Below are 19716 nucleotides of genomic sequence, written 5' to 3' on the forward strand. Positions count from 1 at the left end.
GTGATGGAAACAGTGGGCATGGGGATTGGTGGCCAGTTTACTCATTCTGCCAACACGGGCATGATAGGTACATAAATGGCAGCGATTCACCATTATAGACACCACACTCTGTCAGTATTTGGCTGAAGACACTCATGAAAATACATGAGGGCAGCTACATCCTACACTGGGTGAACACAGCCCCAGCCTGCAGCATAAAGTCACTTGTTCTTTGGTTGCACCTGGAAAGCTGGAAATGGAAATAATGCTGTTGAACGTACCCACAGGTTGGACATCCTACTGCGGTTCTCCGGAGCATTTTCTTTCACAGAAAGAGGATAGATAGAGGCTCTGTTCTGTGAATGTGGCTGTTCAGACTCAGAATCAGTCAGTCCATTCCCAGATTTCTTCCTCTTTATCACCTGCAATAAACGGAAGGCAGTCATATCTCAGTGTATGCAGATGAACGATAAATAGACAAAGGCCCAGAATTTTGTACCACTTATCATGGGCATGTTGGAAGGATTGGCAGATTGGGCATTTACCCAATTGAAGGAGAAAGTGAGGACTGCAGATGCTGGCGGTCAGAGCTGAAAATGTGTTGCTGGAAAAGCGCAGCAGGTCAGGCAGCCTCCAAGGAACAGGAGAATCGACGTTTCAGGCAGGCTAAGATGGCACACTTTCCTCATTCCTGAAGAAGGGCTCATGCCCGAAACGTCGATTCTCCTACTCCTTGGATGCTGCCTGACCTGCTGCGCTTTTTCAGCAACACATTTTCAGCATTTACCCAATTGGCTGTGTCAAAACACAGTGTATGTGACCAGTAAATCCTGGATTGGCTCTTGTACCCTATCCCTCCTGGTTCAGAGGCAGGGGCACCATGAAAGTTTAGATTTTTGCCAAATCGCACATACTCCACAGTTTATCCGAAATGGTGCTGGTACCTCGGATCCAGAATTCCTAGCCAGATTTTTGGCAGATCTTGTTTTCATTAATTGGGAAAACAGGAGTGGGGCAAGATGGAAAGACAAATCCAACGGGGCGAATTGAACAGAATGCTGAATTCAAACAAACTTTATTTTTACAGCAGTGAGTAATTTATGATTTTTTTTAGATGAAGTGTAAATAGGTGAATATGATCTCTGAGACTATAAAGCTGTCAAGTTCTTTAAAACCTCTCTCTCACTCGACATAAAAATAAAGGCAGTCTGCCCGTGACTACATTGAAAACAACATTACTGCTTGCACTTTCAATAGATGCTGATTGATGTATCGTTATAGTATTATTGCTTAACTCATTATCACAGTGGGGAGGCTGTAAAACCACAGTTTTATTAACAAATAAGTTATTAACAAATTAGCTGTCTTTAATGTGGGGTTATAAATGCAAATATTTATGTTTGTAAGTGATTAAGCAGTTGTGGAGTTCTAAATGTATTGAACGGACTTGATTAACCTGGGTTTTTACAGAGCGAAACTAGAGTTAGATACTCAGTACTTCATTGTATTTGATCTCAACATGATTCTCTGCCCGTGAGAGTTACTGGGTGAGTTGGTATGAAGGGTGTAAGAGGAAAAGATGGTGCACAGGGGTGGTGGGGTCATCTATTGAAATGATTTGGTACTAAGTTGGCATCAGGCTATAAGGAGAAAGTGAGAACTGCAGATGCTGGAGAAATAGGAGTTGAAAAGTGTGGCGTTGGAAAAGTACAGCAGATCAGGCAGCCTCCGAGGGAGCAGGAGAGTTGATGTTTCAGGCATAAACCCTCCGCCAAGGACATGCAAGTCCTGGGCCTCCTCTACAGCAAAGTCCTAGCCACCCAACTCCTGGAGGAAGAATGCCTCATCTTCCACCTTGAGACTCTCCAACCACACGGGATCAATGTTGGTTTCACCAGTTTCTTCATTTCCCTTCCCCCGACCTCATCCCAGATCCAACCCTCCAACTCGGCACCGCCCCTCCTGAATTGTCCCACCTGCCCATCTTCCTTCCCACCCATCCGCTCCACCGTCCTCTCTGACCTATCACCTTCTCCCCCACCTGCATCTACCTATCGCCTCCCCCAGCCCACACTCCTCTTATTTTATCTCTCAGCCCTCTTCCCCCCCCACCCCCGCCTATATTCCTGATGAAGGGCTTATGCCCAACACATTGATTCTCCTGTTCCTCGGATGCTGAGCTGCTGTGCTTTTCCAGCACTACACTTTTTGACTCATCAGGCTGTAAGGAGCAATGGGAATGAATAAAGGTGCTGAAGTCGACAAGAAGGGGCATTAAGGATGGGTGCAGGGGTGTGGGTTGGCATGAATGGGACATGGGAAATGAGTGGAGAAGAGGGGGAGTGGGAGATATGAGGGGTAGAGGGCCTCATATTCAATCACAGAATTGGTCTAGAGAACAGAGGTGAGCCTTTTGACTGGTCTGTTTTATCACTTGGCAGCCCCTCTGGCATATTCCAGGGTGGGCCCGACACTCGCAATCACTTCCCACTGGGATGACGGGCCCGTTATTCCAGGCACTTTCTCCTCTGGCCGATTTTTCCCACGGTGAGATTGGTGGACCATGAAAATCCTCAACTCTGCGCTCCCACCCCTGCCGTGAAAACAGGGTACAACAGGAACAAAATGCTTCCCTTTTTTTGGGAGCTCACACCAGTGAAGTGAAGAAGCTTCCTGCTGTAGAGTTGGAATGCAGCATTGTTGTACACACTGTCTCTATTAACTACAACAAAACTGGATGTAAAATGGATTGGGATTTCTTCCTCCTTATCACCTGCAACAAAGGGAAGGCAGTCATATCTCGGTGTACACAAAAGAACAATAAATAGACAAAGGCCCGGGATTTTTGTACCACTTGTCACAGGCATATTGGAAGGATTGGCAGTTTGGGCATTTGGGTGAAAATGAGGACTGCAGATGTTGGAGATTGGAAAAGCACAGCAGGTCAGGCAGCATCCGAGGAGCAGAACTGACGTTTTGGGCAAAAGCCCTTCATCAGGAATGAGGCTGGGAGCCTCAGGGGTGGTGAGATTAATGGGAGGAGGATGGGGCTAGGGGGAAGGTAGCTGAGAGTGCAATAGGTGGATGGAGGTAGGTCGGAGGGGAGGGTGGAATGGATAGGTGGGAAGGAAGGCGGACAGGTAGGACAGGTCATGAGGGCGGTGCTGAGCTGGAAGGTTGAAAATGGGATAAGGTGGGGGGAGGAGAAATGCGAAATCAGGTGAAATCTACATTGATGCCATGTGGTTGGAGGGTCCCGAGGCAGAAGATGAGGCGTTCTTCCTCCAGGCGTCGGGTTGTTAGTGAATAGCAATGGAGGAGGCCCAGGATCTGCATGTCCTCAGTTGGTTGGTGCGGGTGTCCCGGAGATGTTCTTGAAACACTCTGTGAGTAGGCATCCTGTCTCCCCAATGTAGAGGAGACCGCAACGGGAGCAACGGATACAGTAAATGACATGTGTAGAAGTGCAGGTGAAACTTTGATGGATGTGGAAGGTTCCTTTGGGGCCTTGGATGGAGGTGAGGGGGGGTGGATGTGGTCGCAGGTTTTGCAATTCCTGCGGTGGCAGGGGAAGGTGCCGGGAGCGTGGGGAGAACGGTGGGGTCTCTTTGTAGATGGCGGTAATGGCAGAGGATAATGCAATGTACACGGAGTTTGGTGGGGTGAAAGGTGAGGATCAGCGGGGTTCTGTCCTTGTTGCGGTTGGAGAGGTGGGGTTCAAGGGCGGAGGTGCGGGAGGTGGATGAGATGTGTTGGTGGACATCATCAACCACGTGGGAGTGGAAATTGCGGTCTTTAAAGGAGGAGGCCATCTGGTGTGTTCTATGGTGGAACTGATCCTCCTGGGAACAGATACTGTGGAGGAATTGGGAATAAGGGATAGCATTTTTGCAGGAGCCAAGTTGGGAGGAGGTGTAATCTAGGTGGCTGTGGGAGTTGCTGGGTTTGTAGAAAATGTCAGTGTTGAGTCAGTCACTGTTGATAGAGATGGAGAGGTTCAGGAAGGGGAGAGAGGTGTCAGAGATGGTCCAGGTGAATTTAAGGTCAGGGTGGAATGTGTTGGTGAAGTTGATGAACTGTTCAACCGCCTCGCGGGAGCACGAGGTGGCGCCAATGCAGTCATCAATGTAGCAGAGGAAAAGGTGGGCAATGGTGCCAGTTTAATTGCGGAAGATGGACTGTTCTACGTAGCCAACAAAGAGGCAGGCATAGCTGGGGCCCATACGGGTGCCCAGGGCTACCCCTTTCATCTGGAGGAAGTGAGAGGATTTGAAAGAGAGATTGTTGAGGGTGAGGACCAGTTCAGCCAAACGAATGAGAGTATCAGTGGAAGGGTATTGGTGGGCACATCGGGAGAGGAAGAAACGGAGGGCTTGGAGTCATTTACCCAATTGGCTGTATGTGACCAACAAATCCTGGATTGGCACTTGTACCCTGTACCTCCTGGTTCAGAGGCAGGGGCACCACAAAATTTTAGATTTTTGCCAAATCGCACTGATTCCACAGTTTATCCGAAATGGTTCTGGAACCTCGGATCCAGAAATCCTGACCACATTTCTGATAGAGCCTGTTTTCATCAATTGGCCTCTTTTATTCACCAGTGTGATTAACACTTGTGTTTTTGTGGTCTATATCATGACACTAGGTCAGATTAGACTTTTCAACCTGAAACTTTCAAAGTCCATTTACAGTGTTTTTTGGTATTGAGATTCTTCAGGGTAGACAACACTATCCCACACTAACAAATACTGTAAACCTTCTTTCCTTTAGAATAATAATTCATTGTCTCTTGCAATACTTCAGTGAGGGAAACACTGACCTTTTGCATTATAGTTGTAGCAAGTTCTTCGATCAGTTCCTCCTTGTGCTCTTGCAAATAATGGCTCTCGTTCTGTTTCTCCTGCAAACGGACAGAGTGCTACATTACCTGCAGAACATTAAACCAGCAGTGATCACGCAGGAGACAAGATGCTCTGTAATTTGCACAAAGGACACAGTGGGCTATAGATAGATTGTAGATTTGGACACAGAAATGCCAGATGGAGTTTAACCCAGATAAATGTGAGGTGATGCATTTTGGAAGATCAAATTCAGGTGCGAATTATACAATAAATGGCAGGCCCCTTCGGAGCATTGATGTAGGAGGGATCTGGGAGTACACGTCCACAGATCCTTGAAAGTGGTGACAAGAAGGCATACAGCACACTTGCCTTCAGTGGCCAGAGCATCGAATATACAAGTTAGCCAGCTGTACAAAACTTTAGTTGGACTACACCTGGAACATTGCATTCAGTTCTATTTGCCACACTAGCAGAAGGACGTGGATGCTTTGGAGAGGGTGCAGAGAAGGTTTACCAGGATGCTGCCAGGTCTGGAGGGTTTTAGTTATGAGTAAAGGTCGAATAATCTCAGATTGTTTTCACTGGAAAGACGGAGGCTGAGGGAAGACCTGATAGAAGTCAACAAAATTATGAGAGGCAGAGATGGGGTGAAGAGTCAGAGGCTTTCTCCCCATGGTGGAAAGGTCAACTACAAGAGGGCACAGGCTCAAGGTGAGAGGGGGATGGTTTAGGGGAGATGTGCAGGGTAAGTTTATCACATAGAGGGTGGTAAGTGTCTGGAATGCACTGCCAGTGAGGTGTTGGTAGCAAGCACGTTAACAAAATTTAAAATGTATCTTGATAGGCATATGAATGGGAGGTTAACAGAGGGATTGATACACATATGGACATTAAGTAGCAGGTCTAAATAAGAGTTAGGAATCGGTGAAGACTTGGTGGGCCTGAATGGCCTCTTCCTGTGCTGTATTTATTGCATTCAGGCATCACTGATGCAGGAACTCACCAGACTGTCACTGAAGGACTCTGCTTTGGTGATTGCCTCTTCGACTGCTTCCTCAGCCACCCGCAAGGCTGTAGCTAGGGTTTCAGTGATGGTGTGACCTTTAACACAGGATGAGACATTAAGCTTCACACTCTTCATGAGCAGCACCAGAAAACATCAGGTTTCATTTTTGTCTGTAACACTGAGGGAATGTGCTGGACCGATGGCCCTTGCATGCCCATTTCAGAATTAAAGTGAAGTCGAGATAGTTCAAAAGTACACAACTGAATGGCTTTTTTGCTGTTTATATTCTCAATTGATTATTTAACTTCTTATACCCTTTAAAACACCAGAAATAGGGACAGGAGGAGGCCATTAAGCCCACTGAGTATGATTATGACTGATCTCAGGCTTCAACTCCACTTTCCTGTCCATTCCCCACATCCACTGATTCCCTGAGACCCATCCACCCCAGCCTTAAATATATACAACGAGGGAGCATCCACACCTTCTGAGGTAGGTCACCCCAAAGATTCACCATTTTTTGTGCAAAGTAACTTCTCCTCATCTAAGCCCTGTCATCCTGAAGCAATGTCCTTATGTTTTAGATCCCCCCCGATCAGTGGAGACAATCTCTCAGGGTCTTGTCAAGTCTCTTCAGAATCTTCGATGTTTCAATGTGATCACCTCTTGTTCTTCTAATCACCCAGAGAATGCAGACTCAGGTCTCACCTCATCCTGTGTGGAAACATCTTTTCACCTAATTCTTCCCTTCAGGTTTGACGAGTGCGTCTTGAACCCTCGGGACCTTGTTCAACAGCTGCTAAGGTGCACATTTTCTCATCCTTGGTTCCGCTCCTGTTGCACAGTTTCTCACAAACAGGATTGCAAACAGTCACTTGGCCTGATGTTGCAGCATTCCCAATCCCTTATTCCTTAAAATGATTGGTCAGAAACACGTGGACAGGACACAAAATTGGGTTTGCTGCTCCGGCTCACCAGCCCATATGTCAGTCAGAGGTCAGAACTGGAATTGGCAGCTTAGTCTCTTAAAACAGTCAGGGCAGGAATCATTCAGCACCATGGATATGCTCAGCCCATGTGCACTAAAGCTGAAGATCCAACACAATAATCTACTGAGAGTAATTAATATTGAGCAACAATGGACAGTTTACAATAAAGATAAAACACTGCAGATGCTGGAAATGGTAAATAAAATCAGAAAGTGCAGGAGAAGCTCAGCAGGTGCCACAATGTCTCCAGAGGGAAAAACAGAGTTAAAATTTCAAGTCTGACATGGATCTTGTTCAGATACATCAGATTATGTACTTCAAATGCCAGCAAGCTATTCTCTACACTGATAAACAAAACAGCGAAGCTGTTTACGTCTCTTTAGATCTTCTTTATCCTTGTATCCAATTCAATTTGTTTCCCAATACAGTGGTGCTTGTACTTTCAGTTTTTATCCAGCACATTTGTTTGCTCACATACCATGAAGAGACAGTGTTATAGGTCTATTACAGAGATCAGGAAAAGCAATACAATGAGCTCAGCAAAAGAATAATGACTTAACACTATTCACACCACCCCCACCACCAAAACAAAACACACCTCTCCCGATAACATTTTCTGAATCCTATCCTCGAGGTATAAAAACAGATATAAAAACTGGTTCCTTTGACCAGCGATTCTAATTGAGCTGAAACACACTAACGTATCCATTCTCTGGCTTTGAGAGATACCACCCCTCTCCCTTCAACCCATCAGGCCAGTATGCAATGAGATCACAGCTGATCTGATCATCCTCAAGTCTACTTTTCCTGCCTTTTCTACATAACTCTGACTGATTAAAAATCTGTATCTGTTACAGCCTTGAATATACTTACAGTCATAAAGTCATAGAGATGTACAGCAGGGAAACAGACCTTTGGGTCCAACTCGTCCATGCCAACCAGATATCCTAAATTAATCTAGTCCCATTTGCCAGCCCATGGCCCATATCCCTCTAAACCCTTCCTATTCATATCCAGATGCCTTTTAAATGTTGTAATTGTACCAGCCTCCACCACTTCCTCCGGCAGCTCATTCCATACACGCACCACCCTCTGCGTAAAAAAGTTGCCCCTCAGGTCTCTTTTAAATCTTTCCCCTCTCACTTTAAATCTATGCCCTCTAGTTCTGGAAACCCCTACCCCAGGGAAAAGACTATGCCCATTAACCTATCCATGTCCCTCATGATTTTATAAACCTTTATAAGTTCACCCCTCAGCCTCTGATGCTCCAGGGAAAACAGCCCCCCACCTATTCAGCCTCTCCCTACAGCTCAAACCTGGTAGCCCTGTCAACATCCCTGTAAATCTTCCAAGTTTCACAACATCCTTCCGACAGGAGGGAGACCAGAATTGCACACAATATTCCAAAAGTGGCCTAACTTAATGATCCGCCTTCAAAAGCCCTTTATGGTAAAGAATTTCACAGATTCACCATCCTCTGGGAGAAAACATTCCTACTCATCTCGGCCTCAAACGTGTGACCCATGATTTTGAGATGATACCCTCTGGTCCTAGATTCTCCCTGCCCGGCCCCACAAGTCCATAAGCGCAACCTGCTTAAAATAAGAAATCAATGAAAGTGAATTTTAAAGAATGCCAAATTGTTTGGATAACACTCATTTTCAGAGAGCTGGATTTGAGGCTGTGTAGCTGTAGTGTTGCATCTCAATGAGCAAATGGTCTCTATGTTGAGACATGATAAGCTGAGATATGTAGATGTTATTTCCCTGTCATGCATATCCTCTCACAGCTGGCATCATACTTTTCTAGATTTACTCCAGTGCCTCCACACTCCTTTGACAAATGGAGACCTCAAATGTGCACAGTTCTGGTAATTTTTTTAAAAAAACACCTCTCCCTAGCTTTATGGACAGCTCAGTATTTTAATCACTTTTCAAAACTATAATTTCTCACCATAAGGACCTGACTTTGCAAAAGTATTGCAAGCAGACAGAAAAAATGTATCGTTAAACCAAACTTTTTAGCTACAGATTCCAGCATCTGCAGTAATTTGCTCCTAATTCATTCAGAGATGTGATACCTGTACCCTGATCTAGAGGAGCCCCCCCCTCACTGATGATCTCTATCCTTGCTGATGAACAGCATATGCTTGAAACATTGACATCTCCTGTTCCTCGGATGCTGCTTGACGGCTGTGCCTTTCCAGCACCACACTGTTTAACTGTAATCTCCAGCATGTGCAGGCCTCACTTTCTCCTACTCTGGTTCCTGGTCCACAAATTTCTCAAATTTTAAAATTCTCATCCTCCGATTTAAATCCCTTCATGACCAAGGGCTTATGCCCGAAATGTCGATTCTCCTGTTCCCTGGATGCTGCCTGACCTGCTGCGCTTTTCCAGCAACACATTTCCAGCTCTCTCTAGCTGCCTTGGCGGCACAACCCTCCAACTCTCAGACCTGAGCCTCTTGGACAGTTGGTGCTTTCTTTGTTGCATTGTCATGAGTCATGCCTTCAGCTACCTAGATCCTTCGCTTTGGCACAAGGTTTTTGACAGGACATACCAGGACGTAAAGAACTAGAGCTTAAACCAGAATTGCCAATTGCATGACAACCTTTATTTTCCAATCTATTTGGAATGTATGTGTGATCTTACAAGATCTTCCTCTCCAAAAGCTTAAACACACATACCAACAGGCTCAAGTACAGCTTCTATTATTCAACTTCCGAATGGACCTCTCAATCTAGTGTTGATCTTGTTTTTTGTGCACCTTCTTTGCGACTGTAACTTTGTATCCCTCGCTCTGTTCAATCACCCTTTGATCTTTGTATAGTATGATCTGCCTGTGCTGCAAGCAAAATAAAACTTTCTACTGTACCTAGGTACTTGCGACAATAATAAATTAAATCAAAAATATGGGAGCATCAGCATTGAATGCATTGGAAAATTTGAAATTGTTAGCGGAATGTTTAACTTGAAAAATGATGCAAGTTTCTCGATACCAAGTTAGTAATGTAGGAGAAGTGGGCAATCCATTGGGGAACAGGGGAACTTATGAAGTCATGAAATCCCAGAAAAGTACATTGCAGGAGAAGGCTATTCAGCTCTGTAAGTCTGCACTGGCTCCTTCAAAAAGCAGGGGAGTTTGGAAACCATCACAGGACAAGTCAGCGATGACCACATCGAATTAGCTCAGATCTGATGAGCAATGAAGAAATTTCAGCCCGATGTTTTCACAGTCCCTACCAAGTGACCCACGCCCATGTCTTTCCCATGCCCATCACTTGACTCCTCCATTGGCTGCTGTGCCTCAATAGTAAGGTTCCCAGCTCCAAGAATCCTCAGGTCTCCAGATTCAGAAGCTGGAAATGTAATAAAGTCTCCATAGCCCCACTCTCTCATTAGAAAGACACAATCAGGCTTAATCTGAGGGTTAGCATGCCTGATTGAGAAGGTGGGACCTGCATGAAATTGAACCCATGCTGATAGTGCCATGCTGCATCATAGACCAACTGTCCAACTAACTGACCCCCATTGGAAATGTGAACAGTAACCAAAGCTGAGTGTATCACAGTAAAACCACTGTCTAGCATCTACACCGTTTTTATGGGTGAGAATTGCTTGTGCAGTTGTTTTGTTCCAACAGTCAGGAAAAAGACATATCAGAGTGTTCACTGTTAATGGACTACAAAATTGACCTCACACTATTATTTTTTTGTCCATTCACAGAATTAAGGATTTACCTCCCAACCCCAGGTGCCCTTTTCTGATGCCTTCTTGACTCCAATTGAGTGGCTTGCTGGACCATTTCAGAGGGCAGTTAAGAGTCAACCACTTTGTTAAGGGTCTATAATCATTGGTTCAATAGCTAGTGATGACTTCAATCAGGAGATTGGGAAGTAGAATCAATTTAGATGGATATGAGAAATAGCAAGGGAAGGAAGATACGTATGGGAGTGGTCTACAGACCAAAAGCCACAATGTAGGATGAAGTATACAAGAAACAATATGGGGTGATTGTAACAAAGGGACAGGAATGATCATGTGTGACTTTGTTTGTGTATAGACTGGAAGATTCAGACTGGCAATTAATAGTTTTTTCTAATAGAGCAACACATGACAGAGAGCAGGCTATATTAGAGCTGAAAATGTGTTGCTGGAAAAGCGCAGCAGGTCAGGCAGCATCCAAGGAGCAGGAGAATCGATGTTTCGGGCATGAGCCCTTCTTCAGGAATGGGCTTCTTCAGGGCTCATGCCCGAAACGTCGATTTTCCTGTTCCTTGGATGCTGCCTGACATGCTGCGCTTTTCCAGCAACACATTTTCAGCTCTGATCTCCAGCATCTGCAGTCCTCACTTTCTCCTAGCAGACTATATTAGTCTTAGAATTGTCAGTATTACCTAATGACCTCAGACAAAAGACAAGTCTAAATGATACCAAATATAGTGGCCACAATATGATTCAAGTTTATGTTCACTTTGAAATGGAGAAGTTTGGGTCTAGGACTAGTATTTTAAACATAAATAAAGGTGATTAGGTGGACATAAAATCTGAGTGAGTTGAACTAGTACAGTAGGATAAGAGGCAGAATAATACAGAAAGAATAACAGACATTTAAGGGAATATTTCAGAATACGCAAAAATAAATAAATTGTTACTGTAAAGAGAATTTCCAATGGGAGATCCCACCATGTGGTTCAGTGAAGTAGCAAGGAAAGCATCAATTTAAGGAAAAAGAGTATCATCGTGTCAAGGTGTAAGTCAGTGGATTGGTCGGAATATAAAGAACAGCAGAGAATGACTAAAAGGTTCATGAAGAGAAAGAAATAAAAAAGGAAGCTAGCTAGAAATGTAAAGTGAGCTGTAAGTCCTCTAGAGAGTGAGAATGGGGAGTTAATAAGGAAATGTTGGGCAAAATAAACAAATACTTTGCTCGGTCTTCACTGTACAGGGCAGAAAACTTTGCAGTAACAACTATATATCAAGTAGTGAGAGCATGAGAGGAACTTGGTGAAATTACAATTACGAAGGAAGTGAAACTGAGCAACCTGATGAAGCTATGGGTTGACATGTCCCTGAGTCCTGATGGACTTTGTTGTAGTGTTTTAAAAGAGTTGGCTAATGAGGCAGAAAATGTGTTACTATTAATTTTGCAAAGTTTGCTTCAATTGGAAAGATTCCATCAGACTGAAAAATAGCAAATAGAAGGGGAGAAAGGCAGAAAACAGGAAACAATAGGGCAGCAAGTTTGATGTCTATCCTGGAGAACCATGAGCTGCAGATAGTCAGACCCACTGATGTACTTTCCAGAAGGCATTGGACAAGATGCCAAAATAAAGGTTACTGTGCAAAGTAGATGCACATTATTTAGGAGTTAATAAACTAACATATCAAGAAGACAGGTTGGCTGGCAGAAAACAGGGTATGCTTAAACGATCCTTTTTCCAATTGGCAGCATGTGATGAGTGGAGTCCTGTGCTGGGGCCTCAATGTTTTACAATATATATCAATTACTTACATGAGGGGAGCTCAGGCTGCTAACATAGAGTCATGGAGATGTACAACATGGAAACTGACCCTTCGGTCCATCTCATTCATGCCGACCAGATATCTAAATTAATCTAGTCCCATTTGCCAGCACTTGGCCCATATCCCTCTGAACCCTTCCTATTCATAAACCCATCCAGATACCTTATATATGCTGTAATTGTACCAGCCTCCACCACTTCCTCTGGCAGCTTATTCCATACACACGCCACCCTCTGTGTGAAAAAGTTGCCCCTTAGGTCCTTTTGTATCTTCCCCCTCTCACTTTAAACCTATGCCCTCTAGTTCTGGAGTCCCCCACCCCAGGGGAAAAAAAAAACCCTTGTCTATTTACCCTGTTCATAATGAAAGGTAGGCAAATATGTCATGATGAAGACATAATGAGTTTACAGAAGGATGTGGATAGGTTGAATGAGTAAACAAAAATATGGCAGATGGAATATAGTGCGAGAACATGTGGAATTGTTCATTATGGCAGGAAGAATAAAAAGATGTGTATTACTTAATGGAGAATGACTACAGAATTCCAAGGTACAGGGGGAGATAGTTGAACCAGTGCATGAATCACAAAGTTCATATGTAGGTACAAGCGGAATGCTATATTTGTTGGAAGAAGGACTGAACATCAAATTAAGGATGTTTATGCTTCAGTTACACAGAACACTACTGAGACCACATCACTAATACTGCATTCAGTTTTATTCTCCATAATTAATGAAGGATCAGAGGCAGTTTACTAGATATGGGGAACAAGTGGGTTGTTTTATGAAGAAAGGTCAGGCAGACTGGGCTTCTTTTCATTGGAGGTCAGAAGAGGGAGGGGTGACTTGATTGAAGTAGATAAGATTCTGAATGGTCTTGACAGGTTCTATGTGGAAAGGATGTTTCCCCTTGTGAATGATTCCTGAACAAGAGGATTCTGTTTACAATTAAGGGTAACCCTTTAGGGTAAACATGAGGAGATTCGTTTTCTGCAAAAGGGTTATGTGACTCAGGATGGACTGAGTGTAAAAGTTCTAAACAGGAAGAGGCTAATTTTACCAAGATATGATATGATATGGTTCAAGTGGACTGGGAGCAGCTATTTGCAGGTAAAATGGTGTTACAGCAAAGCGAGGCATTCAGGGAGAAATTAGGGAGTGTCCAGGTCAAATATATTCCTGTAAAGGCAAAGGGTAGGAGCACAGGAAAAGGAAAGCTATGACAGATGGTAAGAGTCCCTCAAGGAGAATAAAAGGTGCAGGGACATTTTGTAAACAAACGTTGGAAACCTATGGGAGTACATGAGAAAGCACTGGCCAGTAGAATAAAGGAAAGTCCAAAGAGTTTTTCAAGAGAATAATGGGGAAAAAAGTAGGAGACCACATCTATGTGTGGATCTGGAAGATGCCACAGTCTTCAAAGAATACTCTGCATTGGTGACCCGATACAAGACTATGAGAGATCCAGAAGGGGTGAATATGAAGGCGTTTTTTTCCCATTATTAGAGGGTCAATAACCAGGTGGCACAGATTTAAAGTACAAGGTAAGAGGATAAAAGGAAGGCTGAGGAGTTTTATTTCTTGTTTAGAGGGTGGCGAGAGCCTGGAACGCACTGCCTAAAAGGGTATTTGAGTCAGACATTCTCCGAATGATTAAGCAGTGTTTAGATAGTCACTTACATTGCTATAGCCTCCAGGGCTTGAGCTAAGAGCTGGCAAGTAGGATTGCGTGGTCAGATCTTTGTTAACCAGGATGGATATGATGGGATAAATAGTTTCCTTCCATGCTGTAAACTCATATCTCTATCGCAATTCCCAATGGAAGCATGGTTAATGAATATTTTTATGGAGGAGTTAGTCAGATTTTTGTTTGGCAAGGGAATCTAAGGTTATCCAGAGTACATGGAAATATGAATGTAGAAACACAGCTGTGATCTTAGTGCGAGGTAGAGCAAGCTCAAGGGGCTGAATGGCCTACTTCTTATGTCGATCAGTATTTAGGCCAAGCTGTAACCCCTTCACGAAAGGAGAGTACAACATTAGGTTTTTACACTAATCTGACAGCTTCATGCTCAAGACCAGCTTTTTAATTCCATGCTTGTTTCATTAATCAAATTTGAATTCCTCAATGCAGTGGTGAGACTTGAACTCATGATTCTGAGAAATTTTCCCGGGTTTCTGGGTTATTAGCACTTTGAAATCCTACCCTTTCGGGTGATGTTACAAGTGTCACTGTAATCCTTCCAACTGGGTAAAGTACATGCCTAAAGGTTATGTCCAACATGACATGTCACGCTACATGTGAGCCCATCACACTGTCCTGTATCTATAAAATCTTCCTTATTGTCCTATTTTGATAGCATCACCTTGATAAATTGTTGCAATCTCTCTATCTAAATTAGTTTGTACAGTTTTGGATTACTTACTACTTTGGTTAGTCCCTTGGCATGAGACCCTTATACCAATCATGTTATTCCAGTCATTTGGTTCATCTCCAGAGTCATAGAGATGTACAGCATGGAAACAGATCCTTTGGTCCAACCCGTCCATGCTGACCAGATATTCCAACCCAATCTAGTCCCACCTGCCAGCACCCGGCCCATATCCCTCCAAACCCTTCCTATTCATATACCCATCCAAATGCCTCTTAAATGTTGCAATTGTACCAGCCTCCACCACTTCCTCTGGCAGCTCATTCCATACACGTACTACCCTCTGCGTGAAAAAGTTGCCCCTTAGGTCTCTTTTATATCTTTCCCCTCTCACCCTAAACCTCTACTCCTGGACTCCCCGACCCCAGGGAAAAGACTTTGCCTATTTATCCTATCCATGCCCATCATAATTTTGTAAACCTCTATAAGGTCACCCCTCAGCCTCTGACGCTCCAGGGAAAACAGCCCCAGCCTGTTCAGCCTCTCCCTGTAGCTCAGATCCTCCAACCCTGGCAACATCCTTGTAAATCTTTTCTGAACCCTTTCAAGTTTCACAACATCTTTCCGATAGGAAGGAGACCAGAATTGCACACAATATGCCAACAGTGGCCTAACCAATGTCTTGTACAGCCGCAACATGACCTCCCAACTCCTGTATGCAATACTCTGACCAATAAAGGAAAGCATACCAAATGCCTTCCTCACCATCCTATCTTCCTGCGACTCCACTTTCAAGGAGCTATGAACCTGCACTCCAAGGTTCCTTTGTTCAGCAACACTCCCTAGGACCTTACCATTAAGTGTATAAGTCATGCTAAGATTTGCTTTCCCAAAATGCAGCACCTCACATTTATCTGAATTAAACTCCATCTGCCACTTCTTAGCCCATTGGCCCATCTGGTTTATTTTAATTTTTTGTCATTATGTCTCTGCTTCATTTAATTGGATTATAGATCATCCCTTCGTTTGTTATTCAGGTGTTGACACTTTACTCAGTCCGTCTCACACTCTTGGTTACCTACAGAGACTTATTATTCAACATTCCACCCACACCATTTGTATAATCTTTTGATTTAGAGATGCCGGCGTTGGACTGGGGTGTACAAAGTTAAAAATCACACAACACCAGGTTAGAGTCCAACAGGTTTAATTGGAAGCACACTAGCTTTCGGAGCGGTGCTCCGAAAGTAGTGTGCTTCCAATTAAACCTGTTGGACTCTAACCTGGTGTTGTGTGATTTTTAACTTTATAATCTTTTGATCTCCCTGCCTATAAATTCTCTGTGTGTGTGCTTCCCTCTCACTTCACCTGATGAAAGGACAGCGCTCTGAAAGTTTCTGATTTCAATTAAACCTGTTGGACTACAACCTGGTGTCGTGTGACTTCAGACCTTGTCCAGCCCAGTCTGACACCAGCACCTCCACATTACAACACTACAGTCACTTTCCATGCAATTTCAACCTCACCTTCAATCTGTGTGTTGGATGTGGAGTCATTTCCACAGAGACTCTCTTCGTTCTCTTGGCTGTCTGCAAGAATATTGCCTTCTGCACAGAACACAACGTTCAGATCTTGAGTTAAGAAGATTTGTCAGAGAAAGGGAATCAATAACAATATCAGTTCATTGCTCTCACAGGGTAAAAGCATCTTAAACAAGCTACAATCTCAGGATGGTGCCTCATATTACAGAGTTAAATTTATAAAAGGCTGTATGGAGACGTTAACATAAGAGAGTGGAGAGCTTGCATAGAGCTGAAGACAACGAGGGCGAGCCTCCACTGTAAAGGGAATTGTACCCTTACTCTAAGGATAGCTACTGAACATGTCTGAAAGGAGCTATGCCACAGGCATGCCAGATGGCAAGGAAATGGAGCCTGTATGTGTAAGCAAATATGTCCTCTCCTGTCATGCCCTCTCTTACTATGCGGGAGAGTGAGCGAATGGAGGACCTGCAGGCAGTCAGCATCACTTCAAAGAGTGAGCAAAAGGAGGACCTGGGGGCAAAGTGGTGGATTTGGAATTGGTGCATGCTCTTCTACAGGGCAGGAGGCTAGAGAACTGGGCCAACCAATCCTCGATCCCCTTCACTGTCAGGACCGACCACCTGAAGGTGCTGGGTATTTGTTTCGGGGGGGGCTGGGGTATGCGCCAAGTCTTGGGAGGAGCGTATCAGCAAAGTGAGGCAGAAACTGGGCAGATGGGTGCTACGGTGCTCTCCATCGCGGGAAAAAAACCTGGTCATCAGGTGTGAGGCACTGTCATTGCTGTTATATGTGGCACAGGTCTGGCCTATTCCCAGAACCTGTGCCGCTGCAGTCACCCGGGCCATCTTCCAGTATATACGGAGGTCAAAGATGGACCGGGTCCGAAGGAACTCGCTATACAAAGATCTGGGCAAAGGGGGAAAAAATACACCCAATACCACCCTCACCCTGATGGCCACCTTTGTGTGTGGCTGCATCAAGCTGTGCGTGGATCCTCGGTACGCAAACACCAAGTGTCACTACGTACTGAGGTTCTACCTGCCCCCGATGTTGCGAAGGATGGGCCTGGCCTCGCTGCCGTGGAACGCTCCGAGTAGTAGGACCATTCTGTATCACCTGTCCTTCGTGGAGAAGTTTATGAAGAAAAACACCTTTGACCACAAGTCCATCAGGAAGTGGTCAGCACGTAGTGTCCTTGAGACCCTTCGGGAAAAGGAGAGGGCAGATCCTATCGAGCGGTTCCCTGAGCAGACTGTCAAAGCCATTTGGCAGAATGCCTCATCGCCAGAACTTTCCAACATGCACCAAGACATGGCTTGGCTGGTGGTGAGAAGGGCTCTGCCTGTGAGATCCTTTATGCACGACAGGACTCTCTGCCGCACCGCACGCTGCCCTCGAAGCGGCTGCGGGGGGGACGAGACTGTCACACACCTCCTTCTGGAATGTGCCTATGCAGAGGAAGTCTGGAGAGGAATGCAGTGGTGTTTGTCGAGGTTCGTCCCGAGCAGCGCCGTGACGCGGGACTCTGTGCTCTATGGCCTGTTCCCCGGGACGCACACCGTGACGAACATCAACTGTGCCTGGAGGATCATCAACTCGGTGAAGGACGCTCTCTGGGTGGTCCGAAACCTGTTGATCTTCCAGCTGAAGGAGTTGACCCCAACTGAGTGCTGCAGACTGGCACATTCCAAGGTCCAGGACTACGTGTTGAGGGACACACTGAAACTTGGGGCAGCTGCCGCCAAGGCGCAGTGGGGAAAGATCACTGTGTAAAGTCTGCCTGCCTAACGAAGAACAGGGGGCCCACGCAGTCATTTGGGCTCTGCTGACTCCTCAGCTAATGATTGAAAAATGTACAGACATATATAAAAAATGATAAATTCTGATCTCTGTATGTACATGTTTACATATGTATAGCATGACCAACTGTACAGACCATCAAATTATTTTATGAATAAAGTATATTTTTGAAATTAAAAAAAAGTTGGAGAGTAACTGTTGATCTTCCAGCTGAAGGAGTTGACCCCGACTGAGTGCTGCAGACTGGCACATTCCAAGGTCCAGGACTACGTGTTGAGGGATGCGCTGAAGCTTGGGGCAGCTGCCGCCAAGGCGCAGAGGGGTAAGACCACCGTGTAACATCTGCCTGCCTAAGAAGAACAGGGGGCCCATACAGTCATTTGGGCTCCGCTGACGCCTCAGCTAAATATGTAATCATACAGAACTGTATATATGAATGATTACTCTGTCTCTGTATACCATGTTTACAGATGTATGGCAAGACCAATTGTATAGATCATCAAAATATTTTATGAATAAAGTATATTTTTGAAATTAAAAAAAAGTTTGGAGAGTAACTGCTACATTATTTAGGTCCATTCTATTTGTAAGGTTTAAAATAGAATAAGAACTGGAAGCTGGGATAAGGAAGTGCATAAATAATGGGAACATATAAGAAATCATATCAGTAATTCATTTTTAATAACAGATGGCAGAACACATGAGGTGTCACAGCTGCAGCACGTGGGAGGACTCGGATGCTGCAGTGATCCAGGGTAAATGAGCTAGCAGCTGTTCTGAAGGGTCTGCGCACACCTAACGGCTATTGACCTCCACTTCCAGATATCACACACCTCAGAGATCTGCCCAGCAGCAGCAGCAAAAACCAGAGAGAACAGAAGTCTGCAGTAATTGTTTACAGCCCGAACAATTTTGCCTTAGAGCTAGCTTTTTGAGTTTGCGGCTGAACTATAAACACGGCAGCGCCTCAGGAAGGGGCAAGTTGGCTGGAGGTTTTGTACCAGGAGGTGGTCACACAATCTTAGAATAGCGTCGTCTGACGTGCTCAGGGAAAGGACAATGTGAATGCGAGTGAGGCAGGTGAGGACACCCAGACGGATGGGCAACAGGAGCCTCTGCCTTTACGATTGCTCAAAAAGTCTGAGGTTCCTTCAGCTTGTTTGGATGAGAGAGAGGGCTGCACGGTGGATAAGCTAACTAACCCACAATACCATGGAACAGGCATTCAGGTGGAGGGAGCAAGCAGAAATGGAATGAATGGAATGGTAGTAGAGGTATAATAAGGGGACAGACACCATCCTATGCAGCCAAGAACTTACAACCAGGAGCCAGCAATACCCACCTGATGCCAGGGTTCTGCTCAGAGGTGAATCTACTTGTCTTAGTGGAGGTAGGTACCAATGCCGTAGGTGGGACAAGGAAAGGCATTTTACTTTGACAGTGTGAGGAGCTAGACACCAAACTGAAGAGCAGAACTTCAAGGGTAATAACCACTGGGTTATCACCTGAGCCGCATGCCAATTGGCAGAGAGATAAAATTAGCATAATGAATGTGGCTCAAATACTTGGGTAGGAGAAGTGTGTCTCAGCTGGTGGATCACCGACACCAGTACTGGGGCACATGAGGCCTCTACCAGTCGGATGGTTTATCCCTTGCC

General features: G+C 44.9%; 1 protein-coding gene across 2 annotated transcripts in view; it reads right to left on the reverse strand.

Moving 5' to 3' along the window:
- The window catches only part of myripb (myosin VIIA and Rab interacting protein b), a 398586-nt gene that overhangs the window by 83760 nt on the left and 295110 nt on the right, over positions 1-19716 (reverse strand). The window contains exons 5-8 of one of the 2 annotated variants that reach the window (XM_043719523.2): positions 16241-16345; positions 5824-5921; positions 4799-4879; positions 261-401 (exon numbers count right to left, since the gene is read on the reverse strand). In XM_043719523.2, the coding sequence (XP_043575458.2) occupies positions 261-401; positions 4799-4879; positions 5824-5921; positions 16241-16345 (425 nt within the window). The remainder of the gene's footprint in view (positions 1-260; positions 402-4798; positions 4880-5823; positions 5922-16240; positions 16346-19716) is intronic. The other variant, XM_043719526.2, reaches the window with a different exon arrangement.

Source organism: Chiloscyllium plagiosum, unplaced genomic scaffold, assembly GCF_037043375.1.
Source record: "Chiloscyllium plagiosum isolate Xiang-an unplaced genomic scaffold, Cpla_swu_hap1 HiC_scaffold_34, whole genome shotgun sequence".
Taxonomy (NCBI): domain Eukaryota; kingdom Metazoa; phylum Chordata; class Chondrichthyes; order Orectolobiformes; family Hemiscylliidae; genus Chiloscyllium; species Chiloscyllium plagiosum.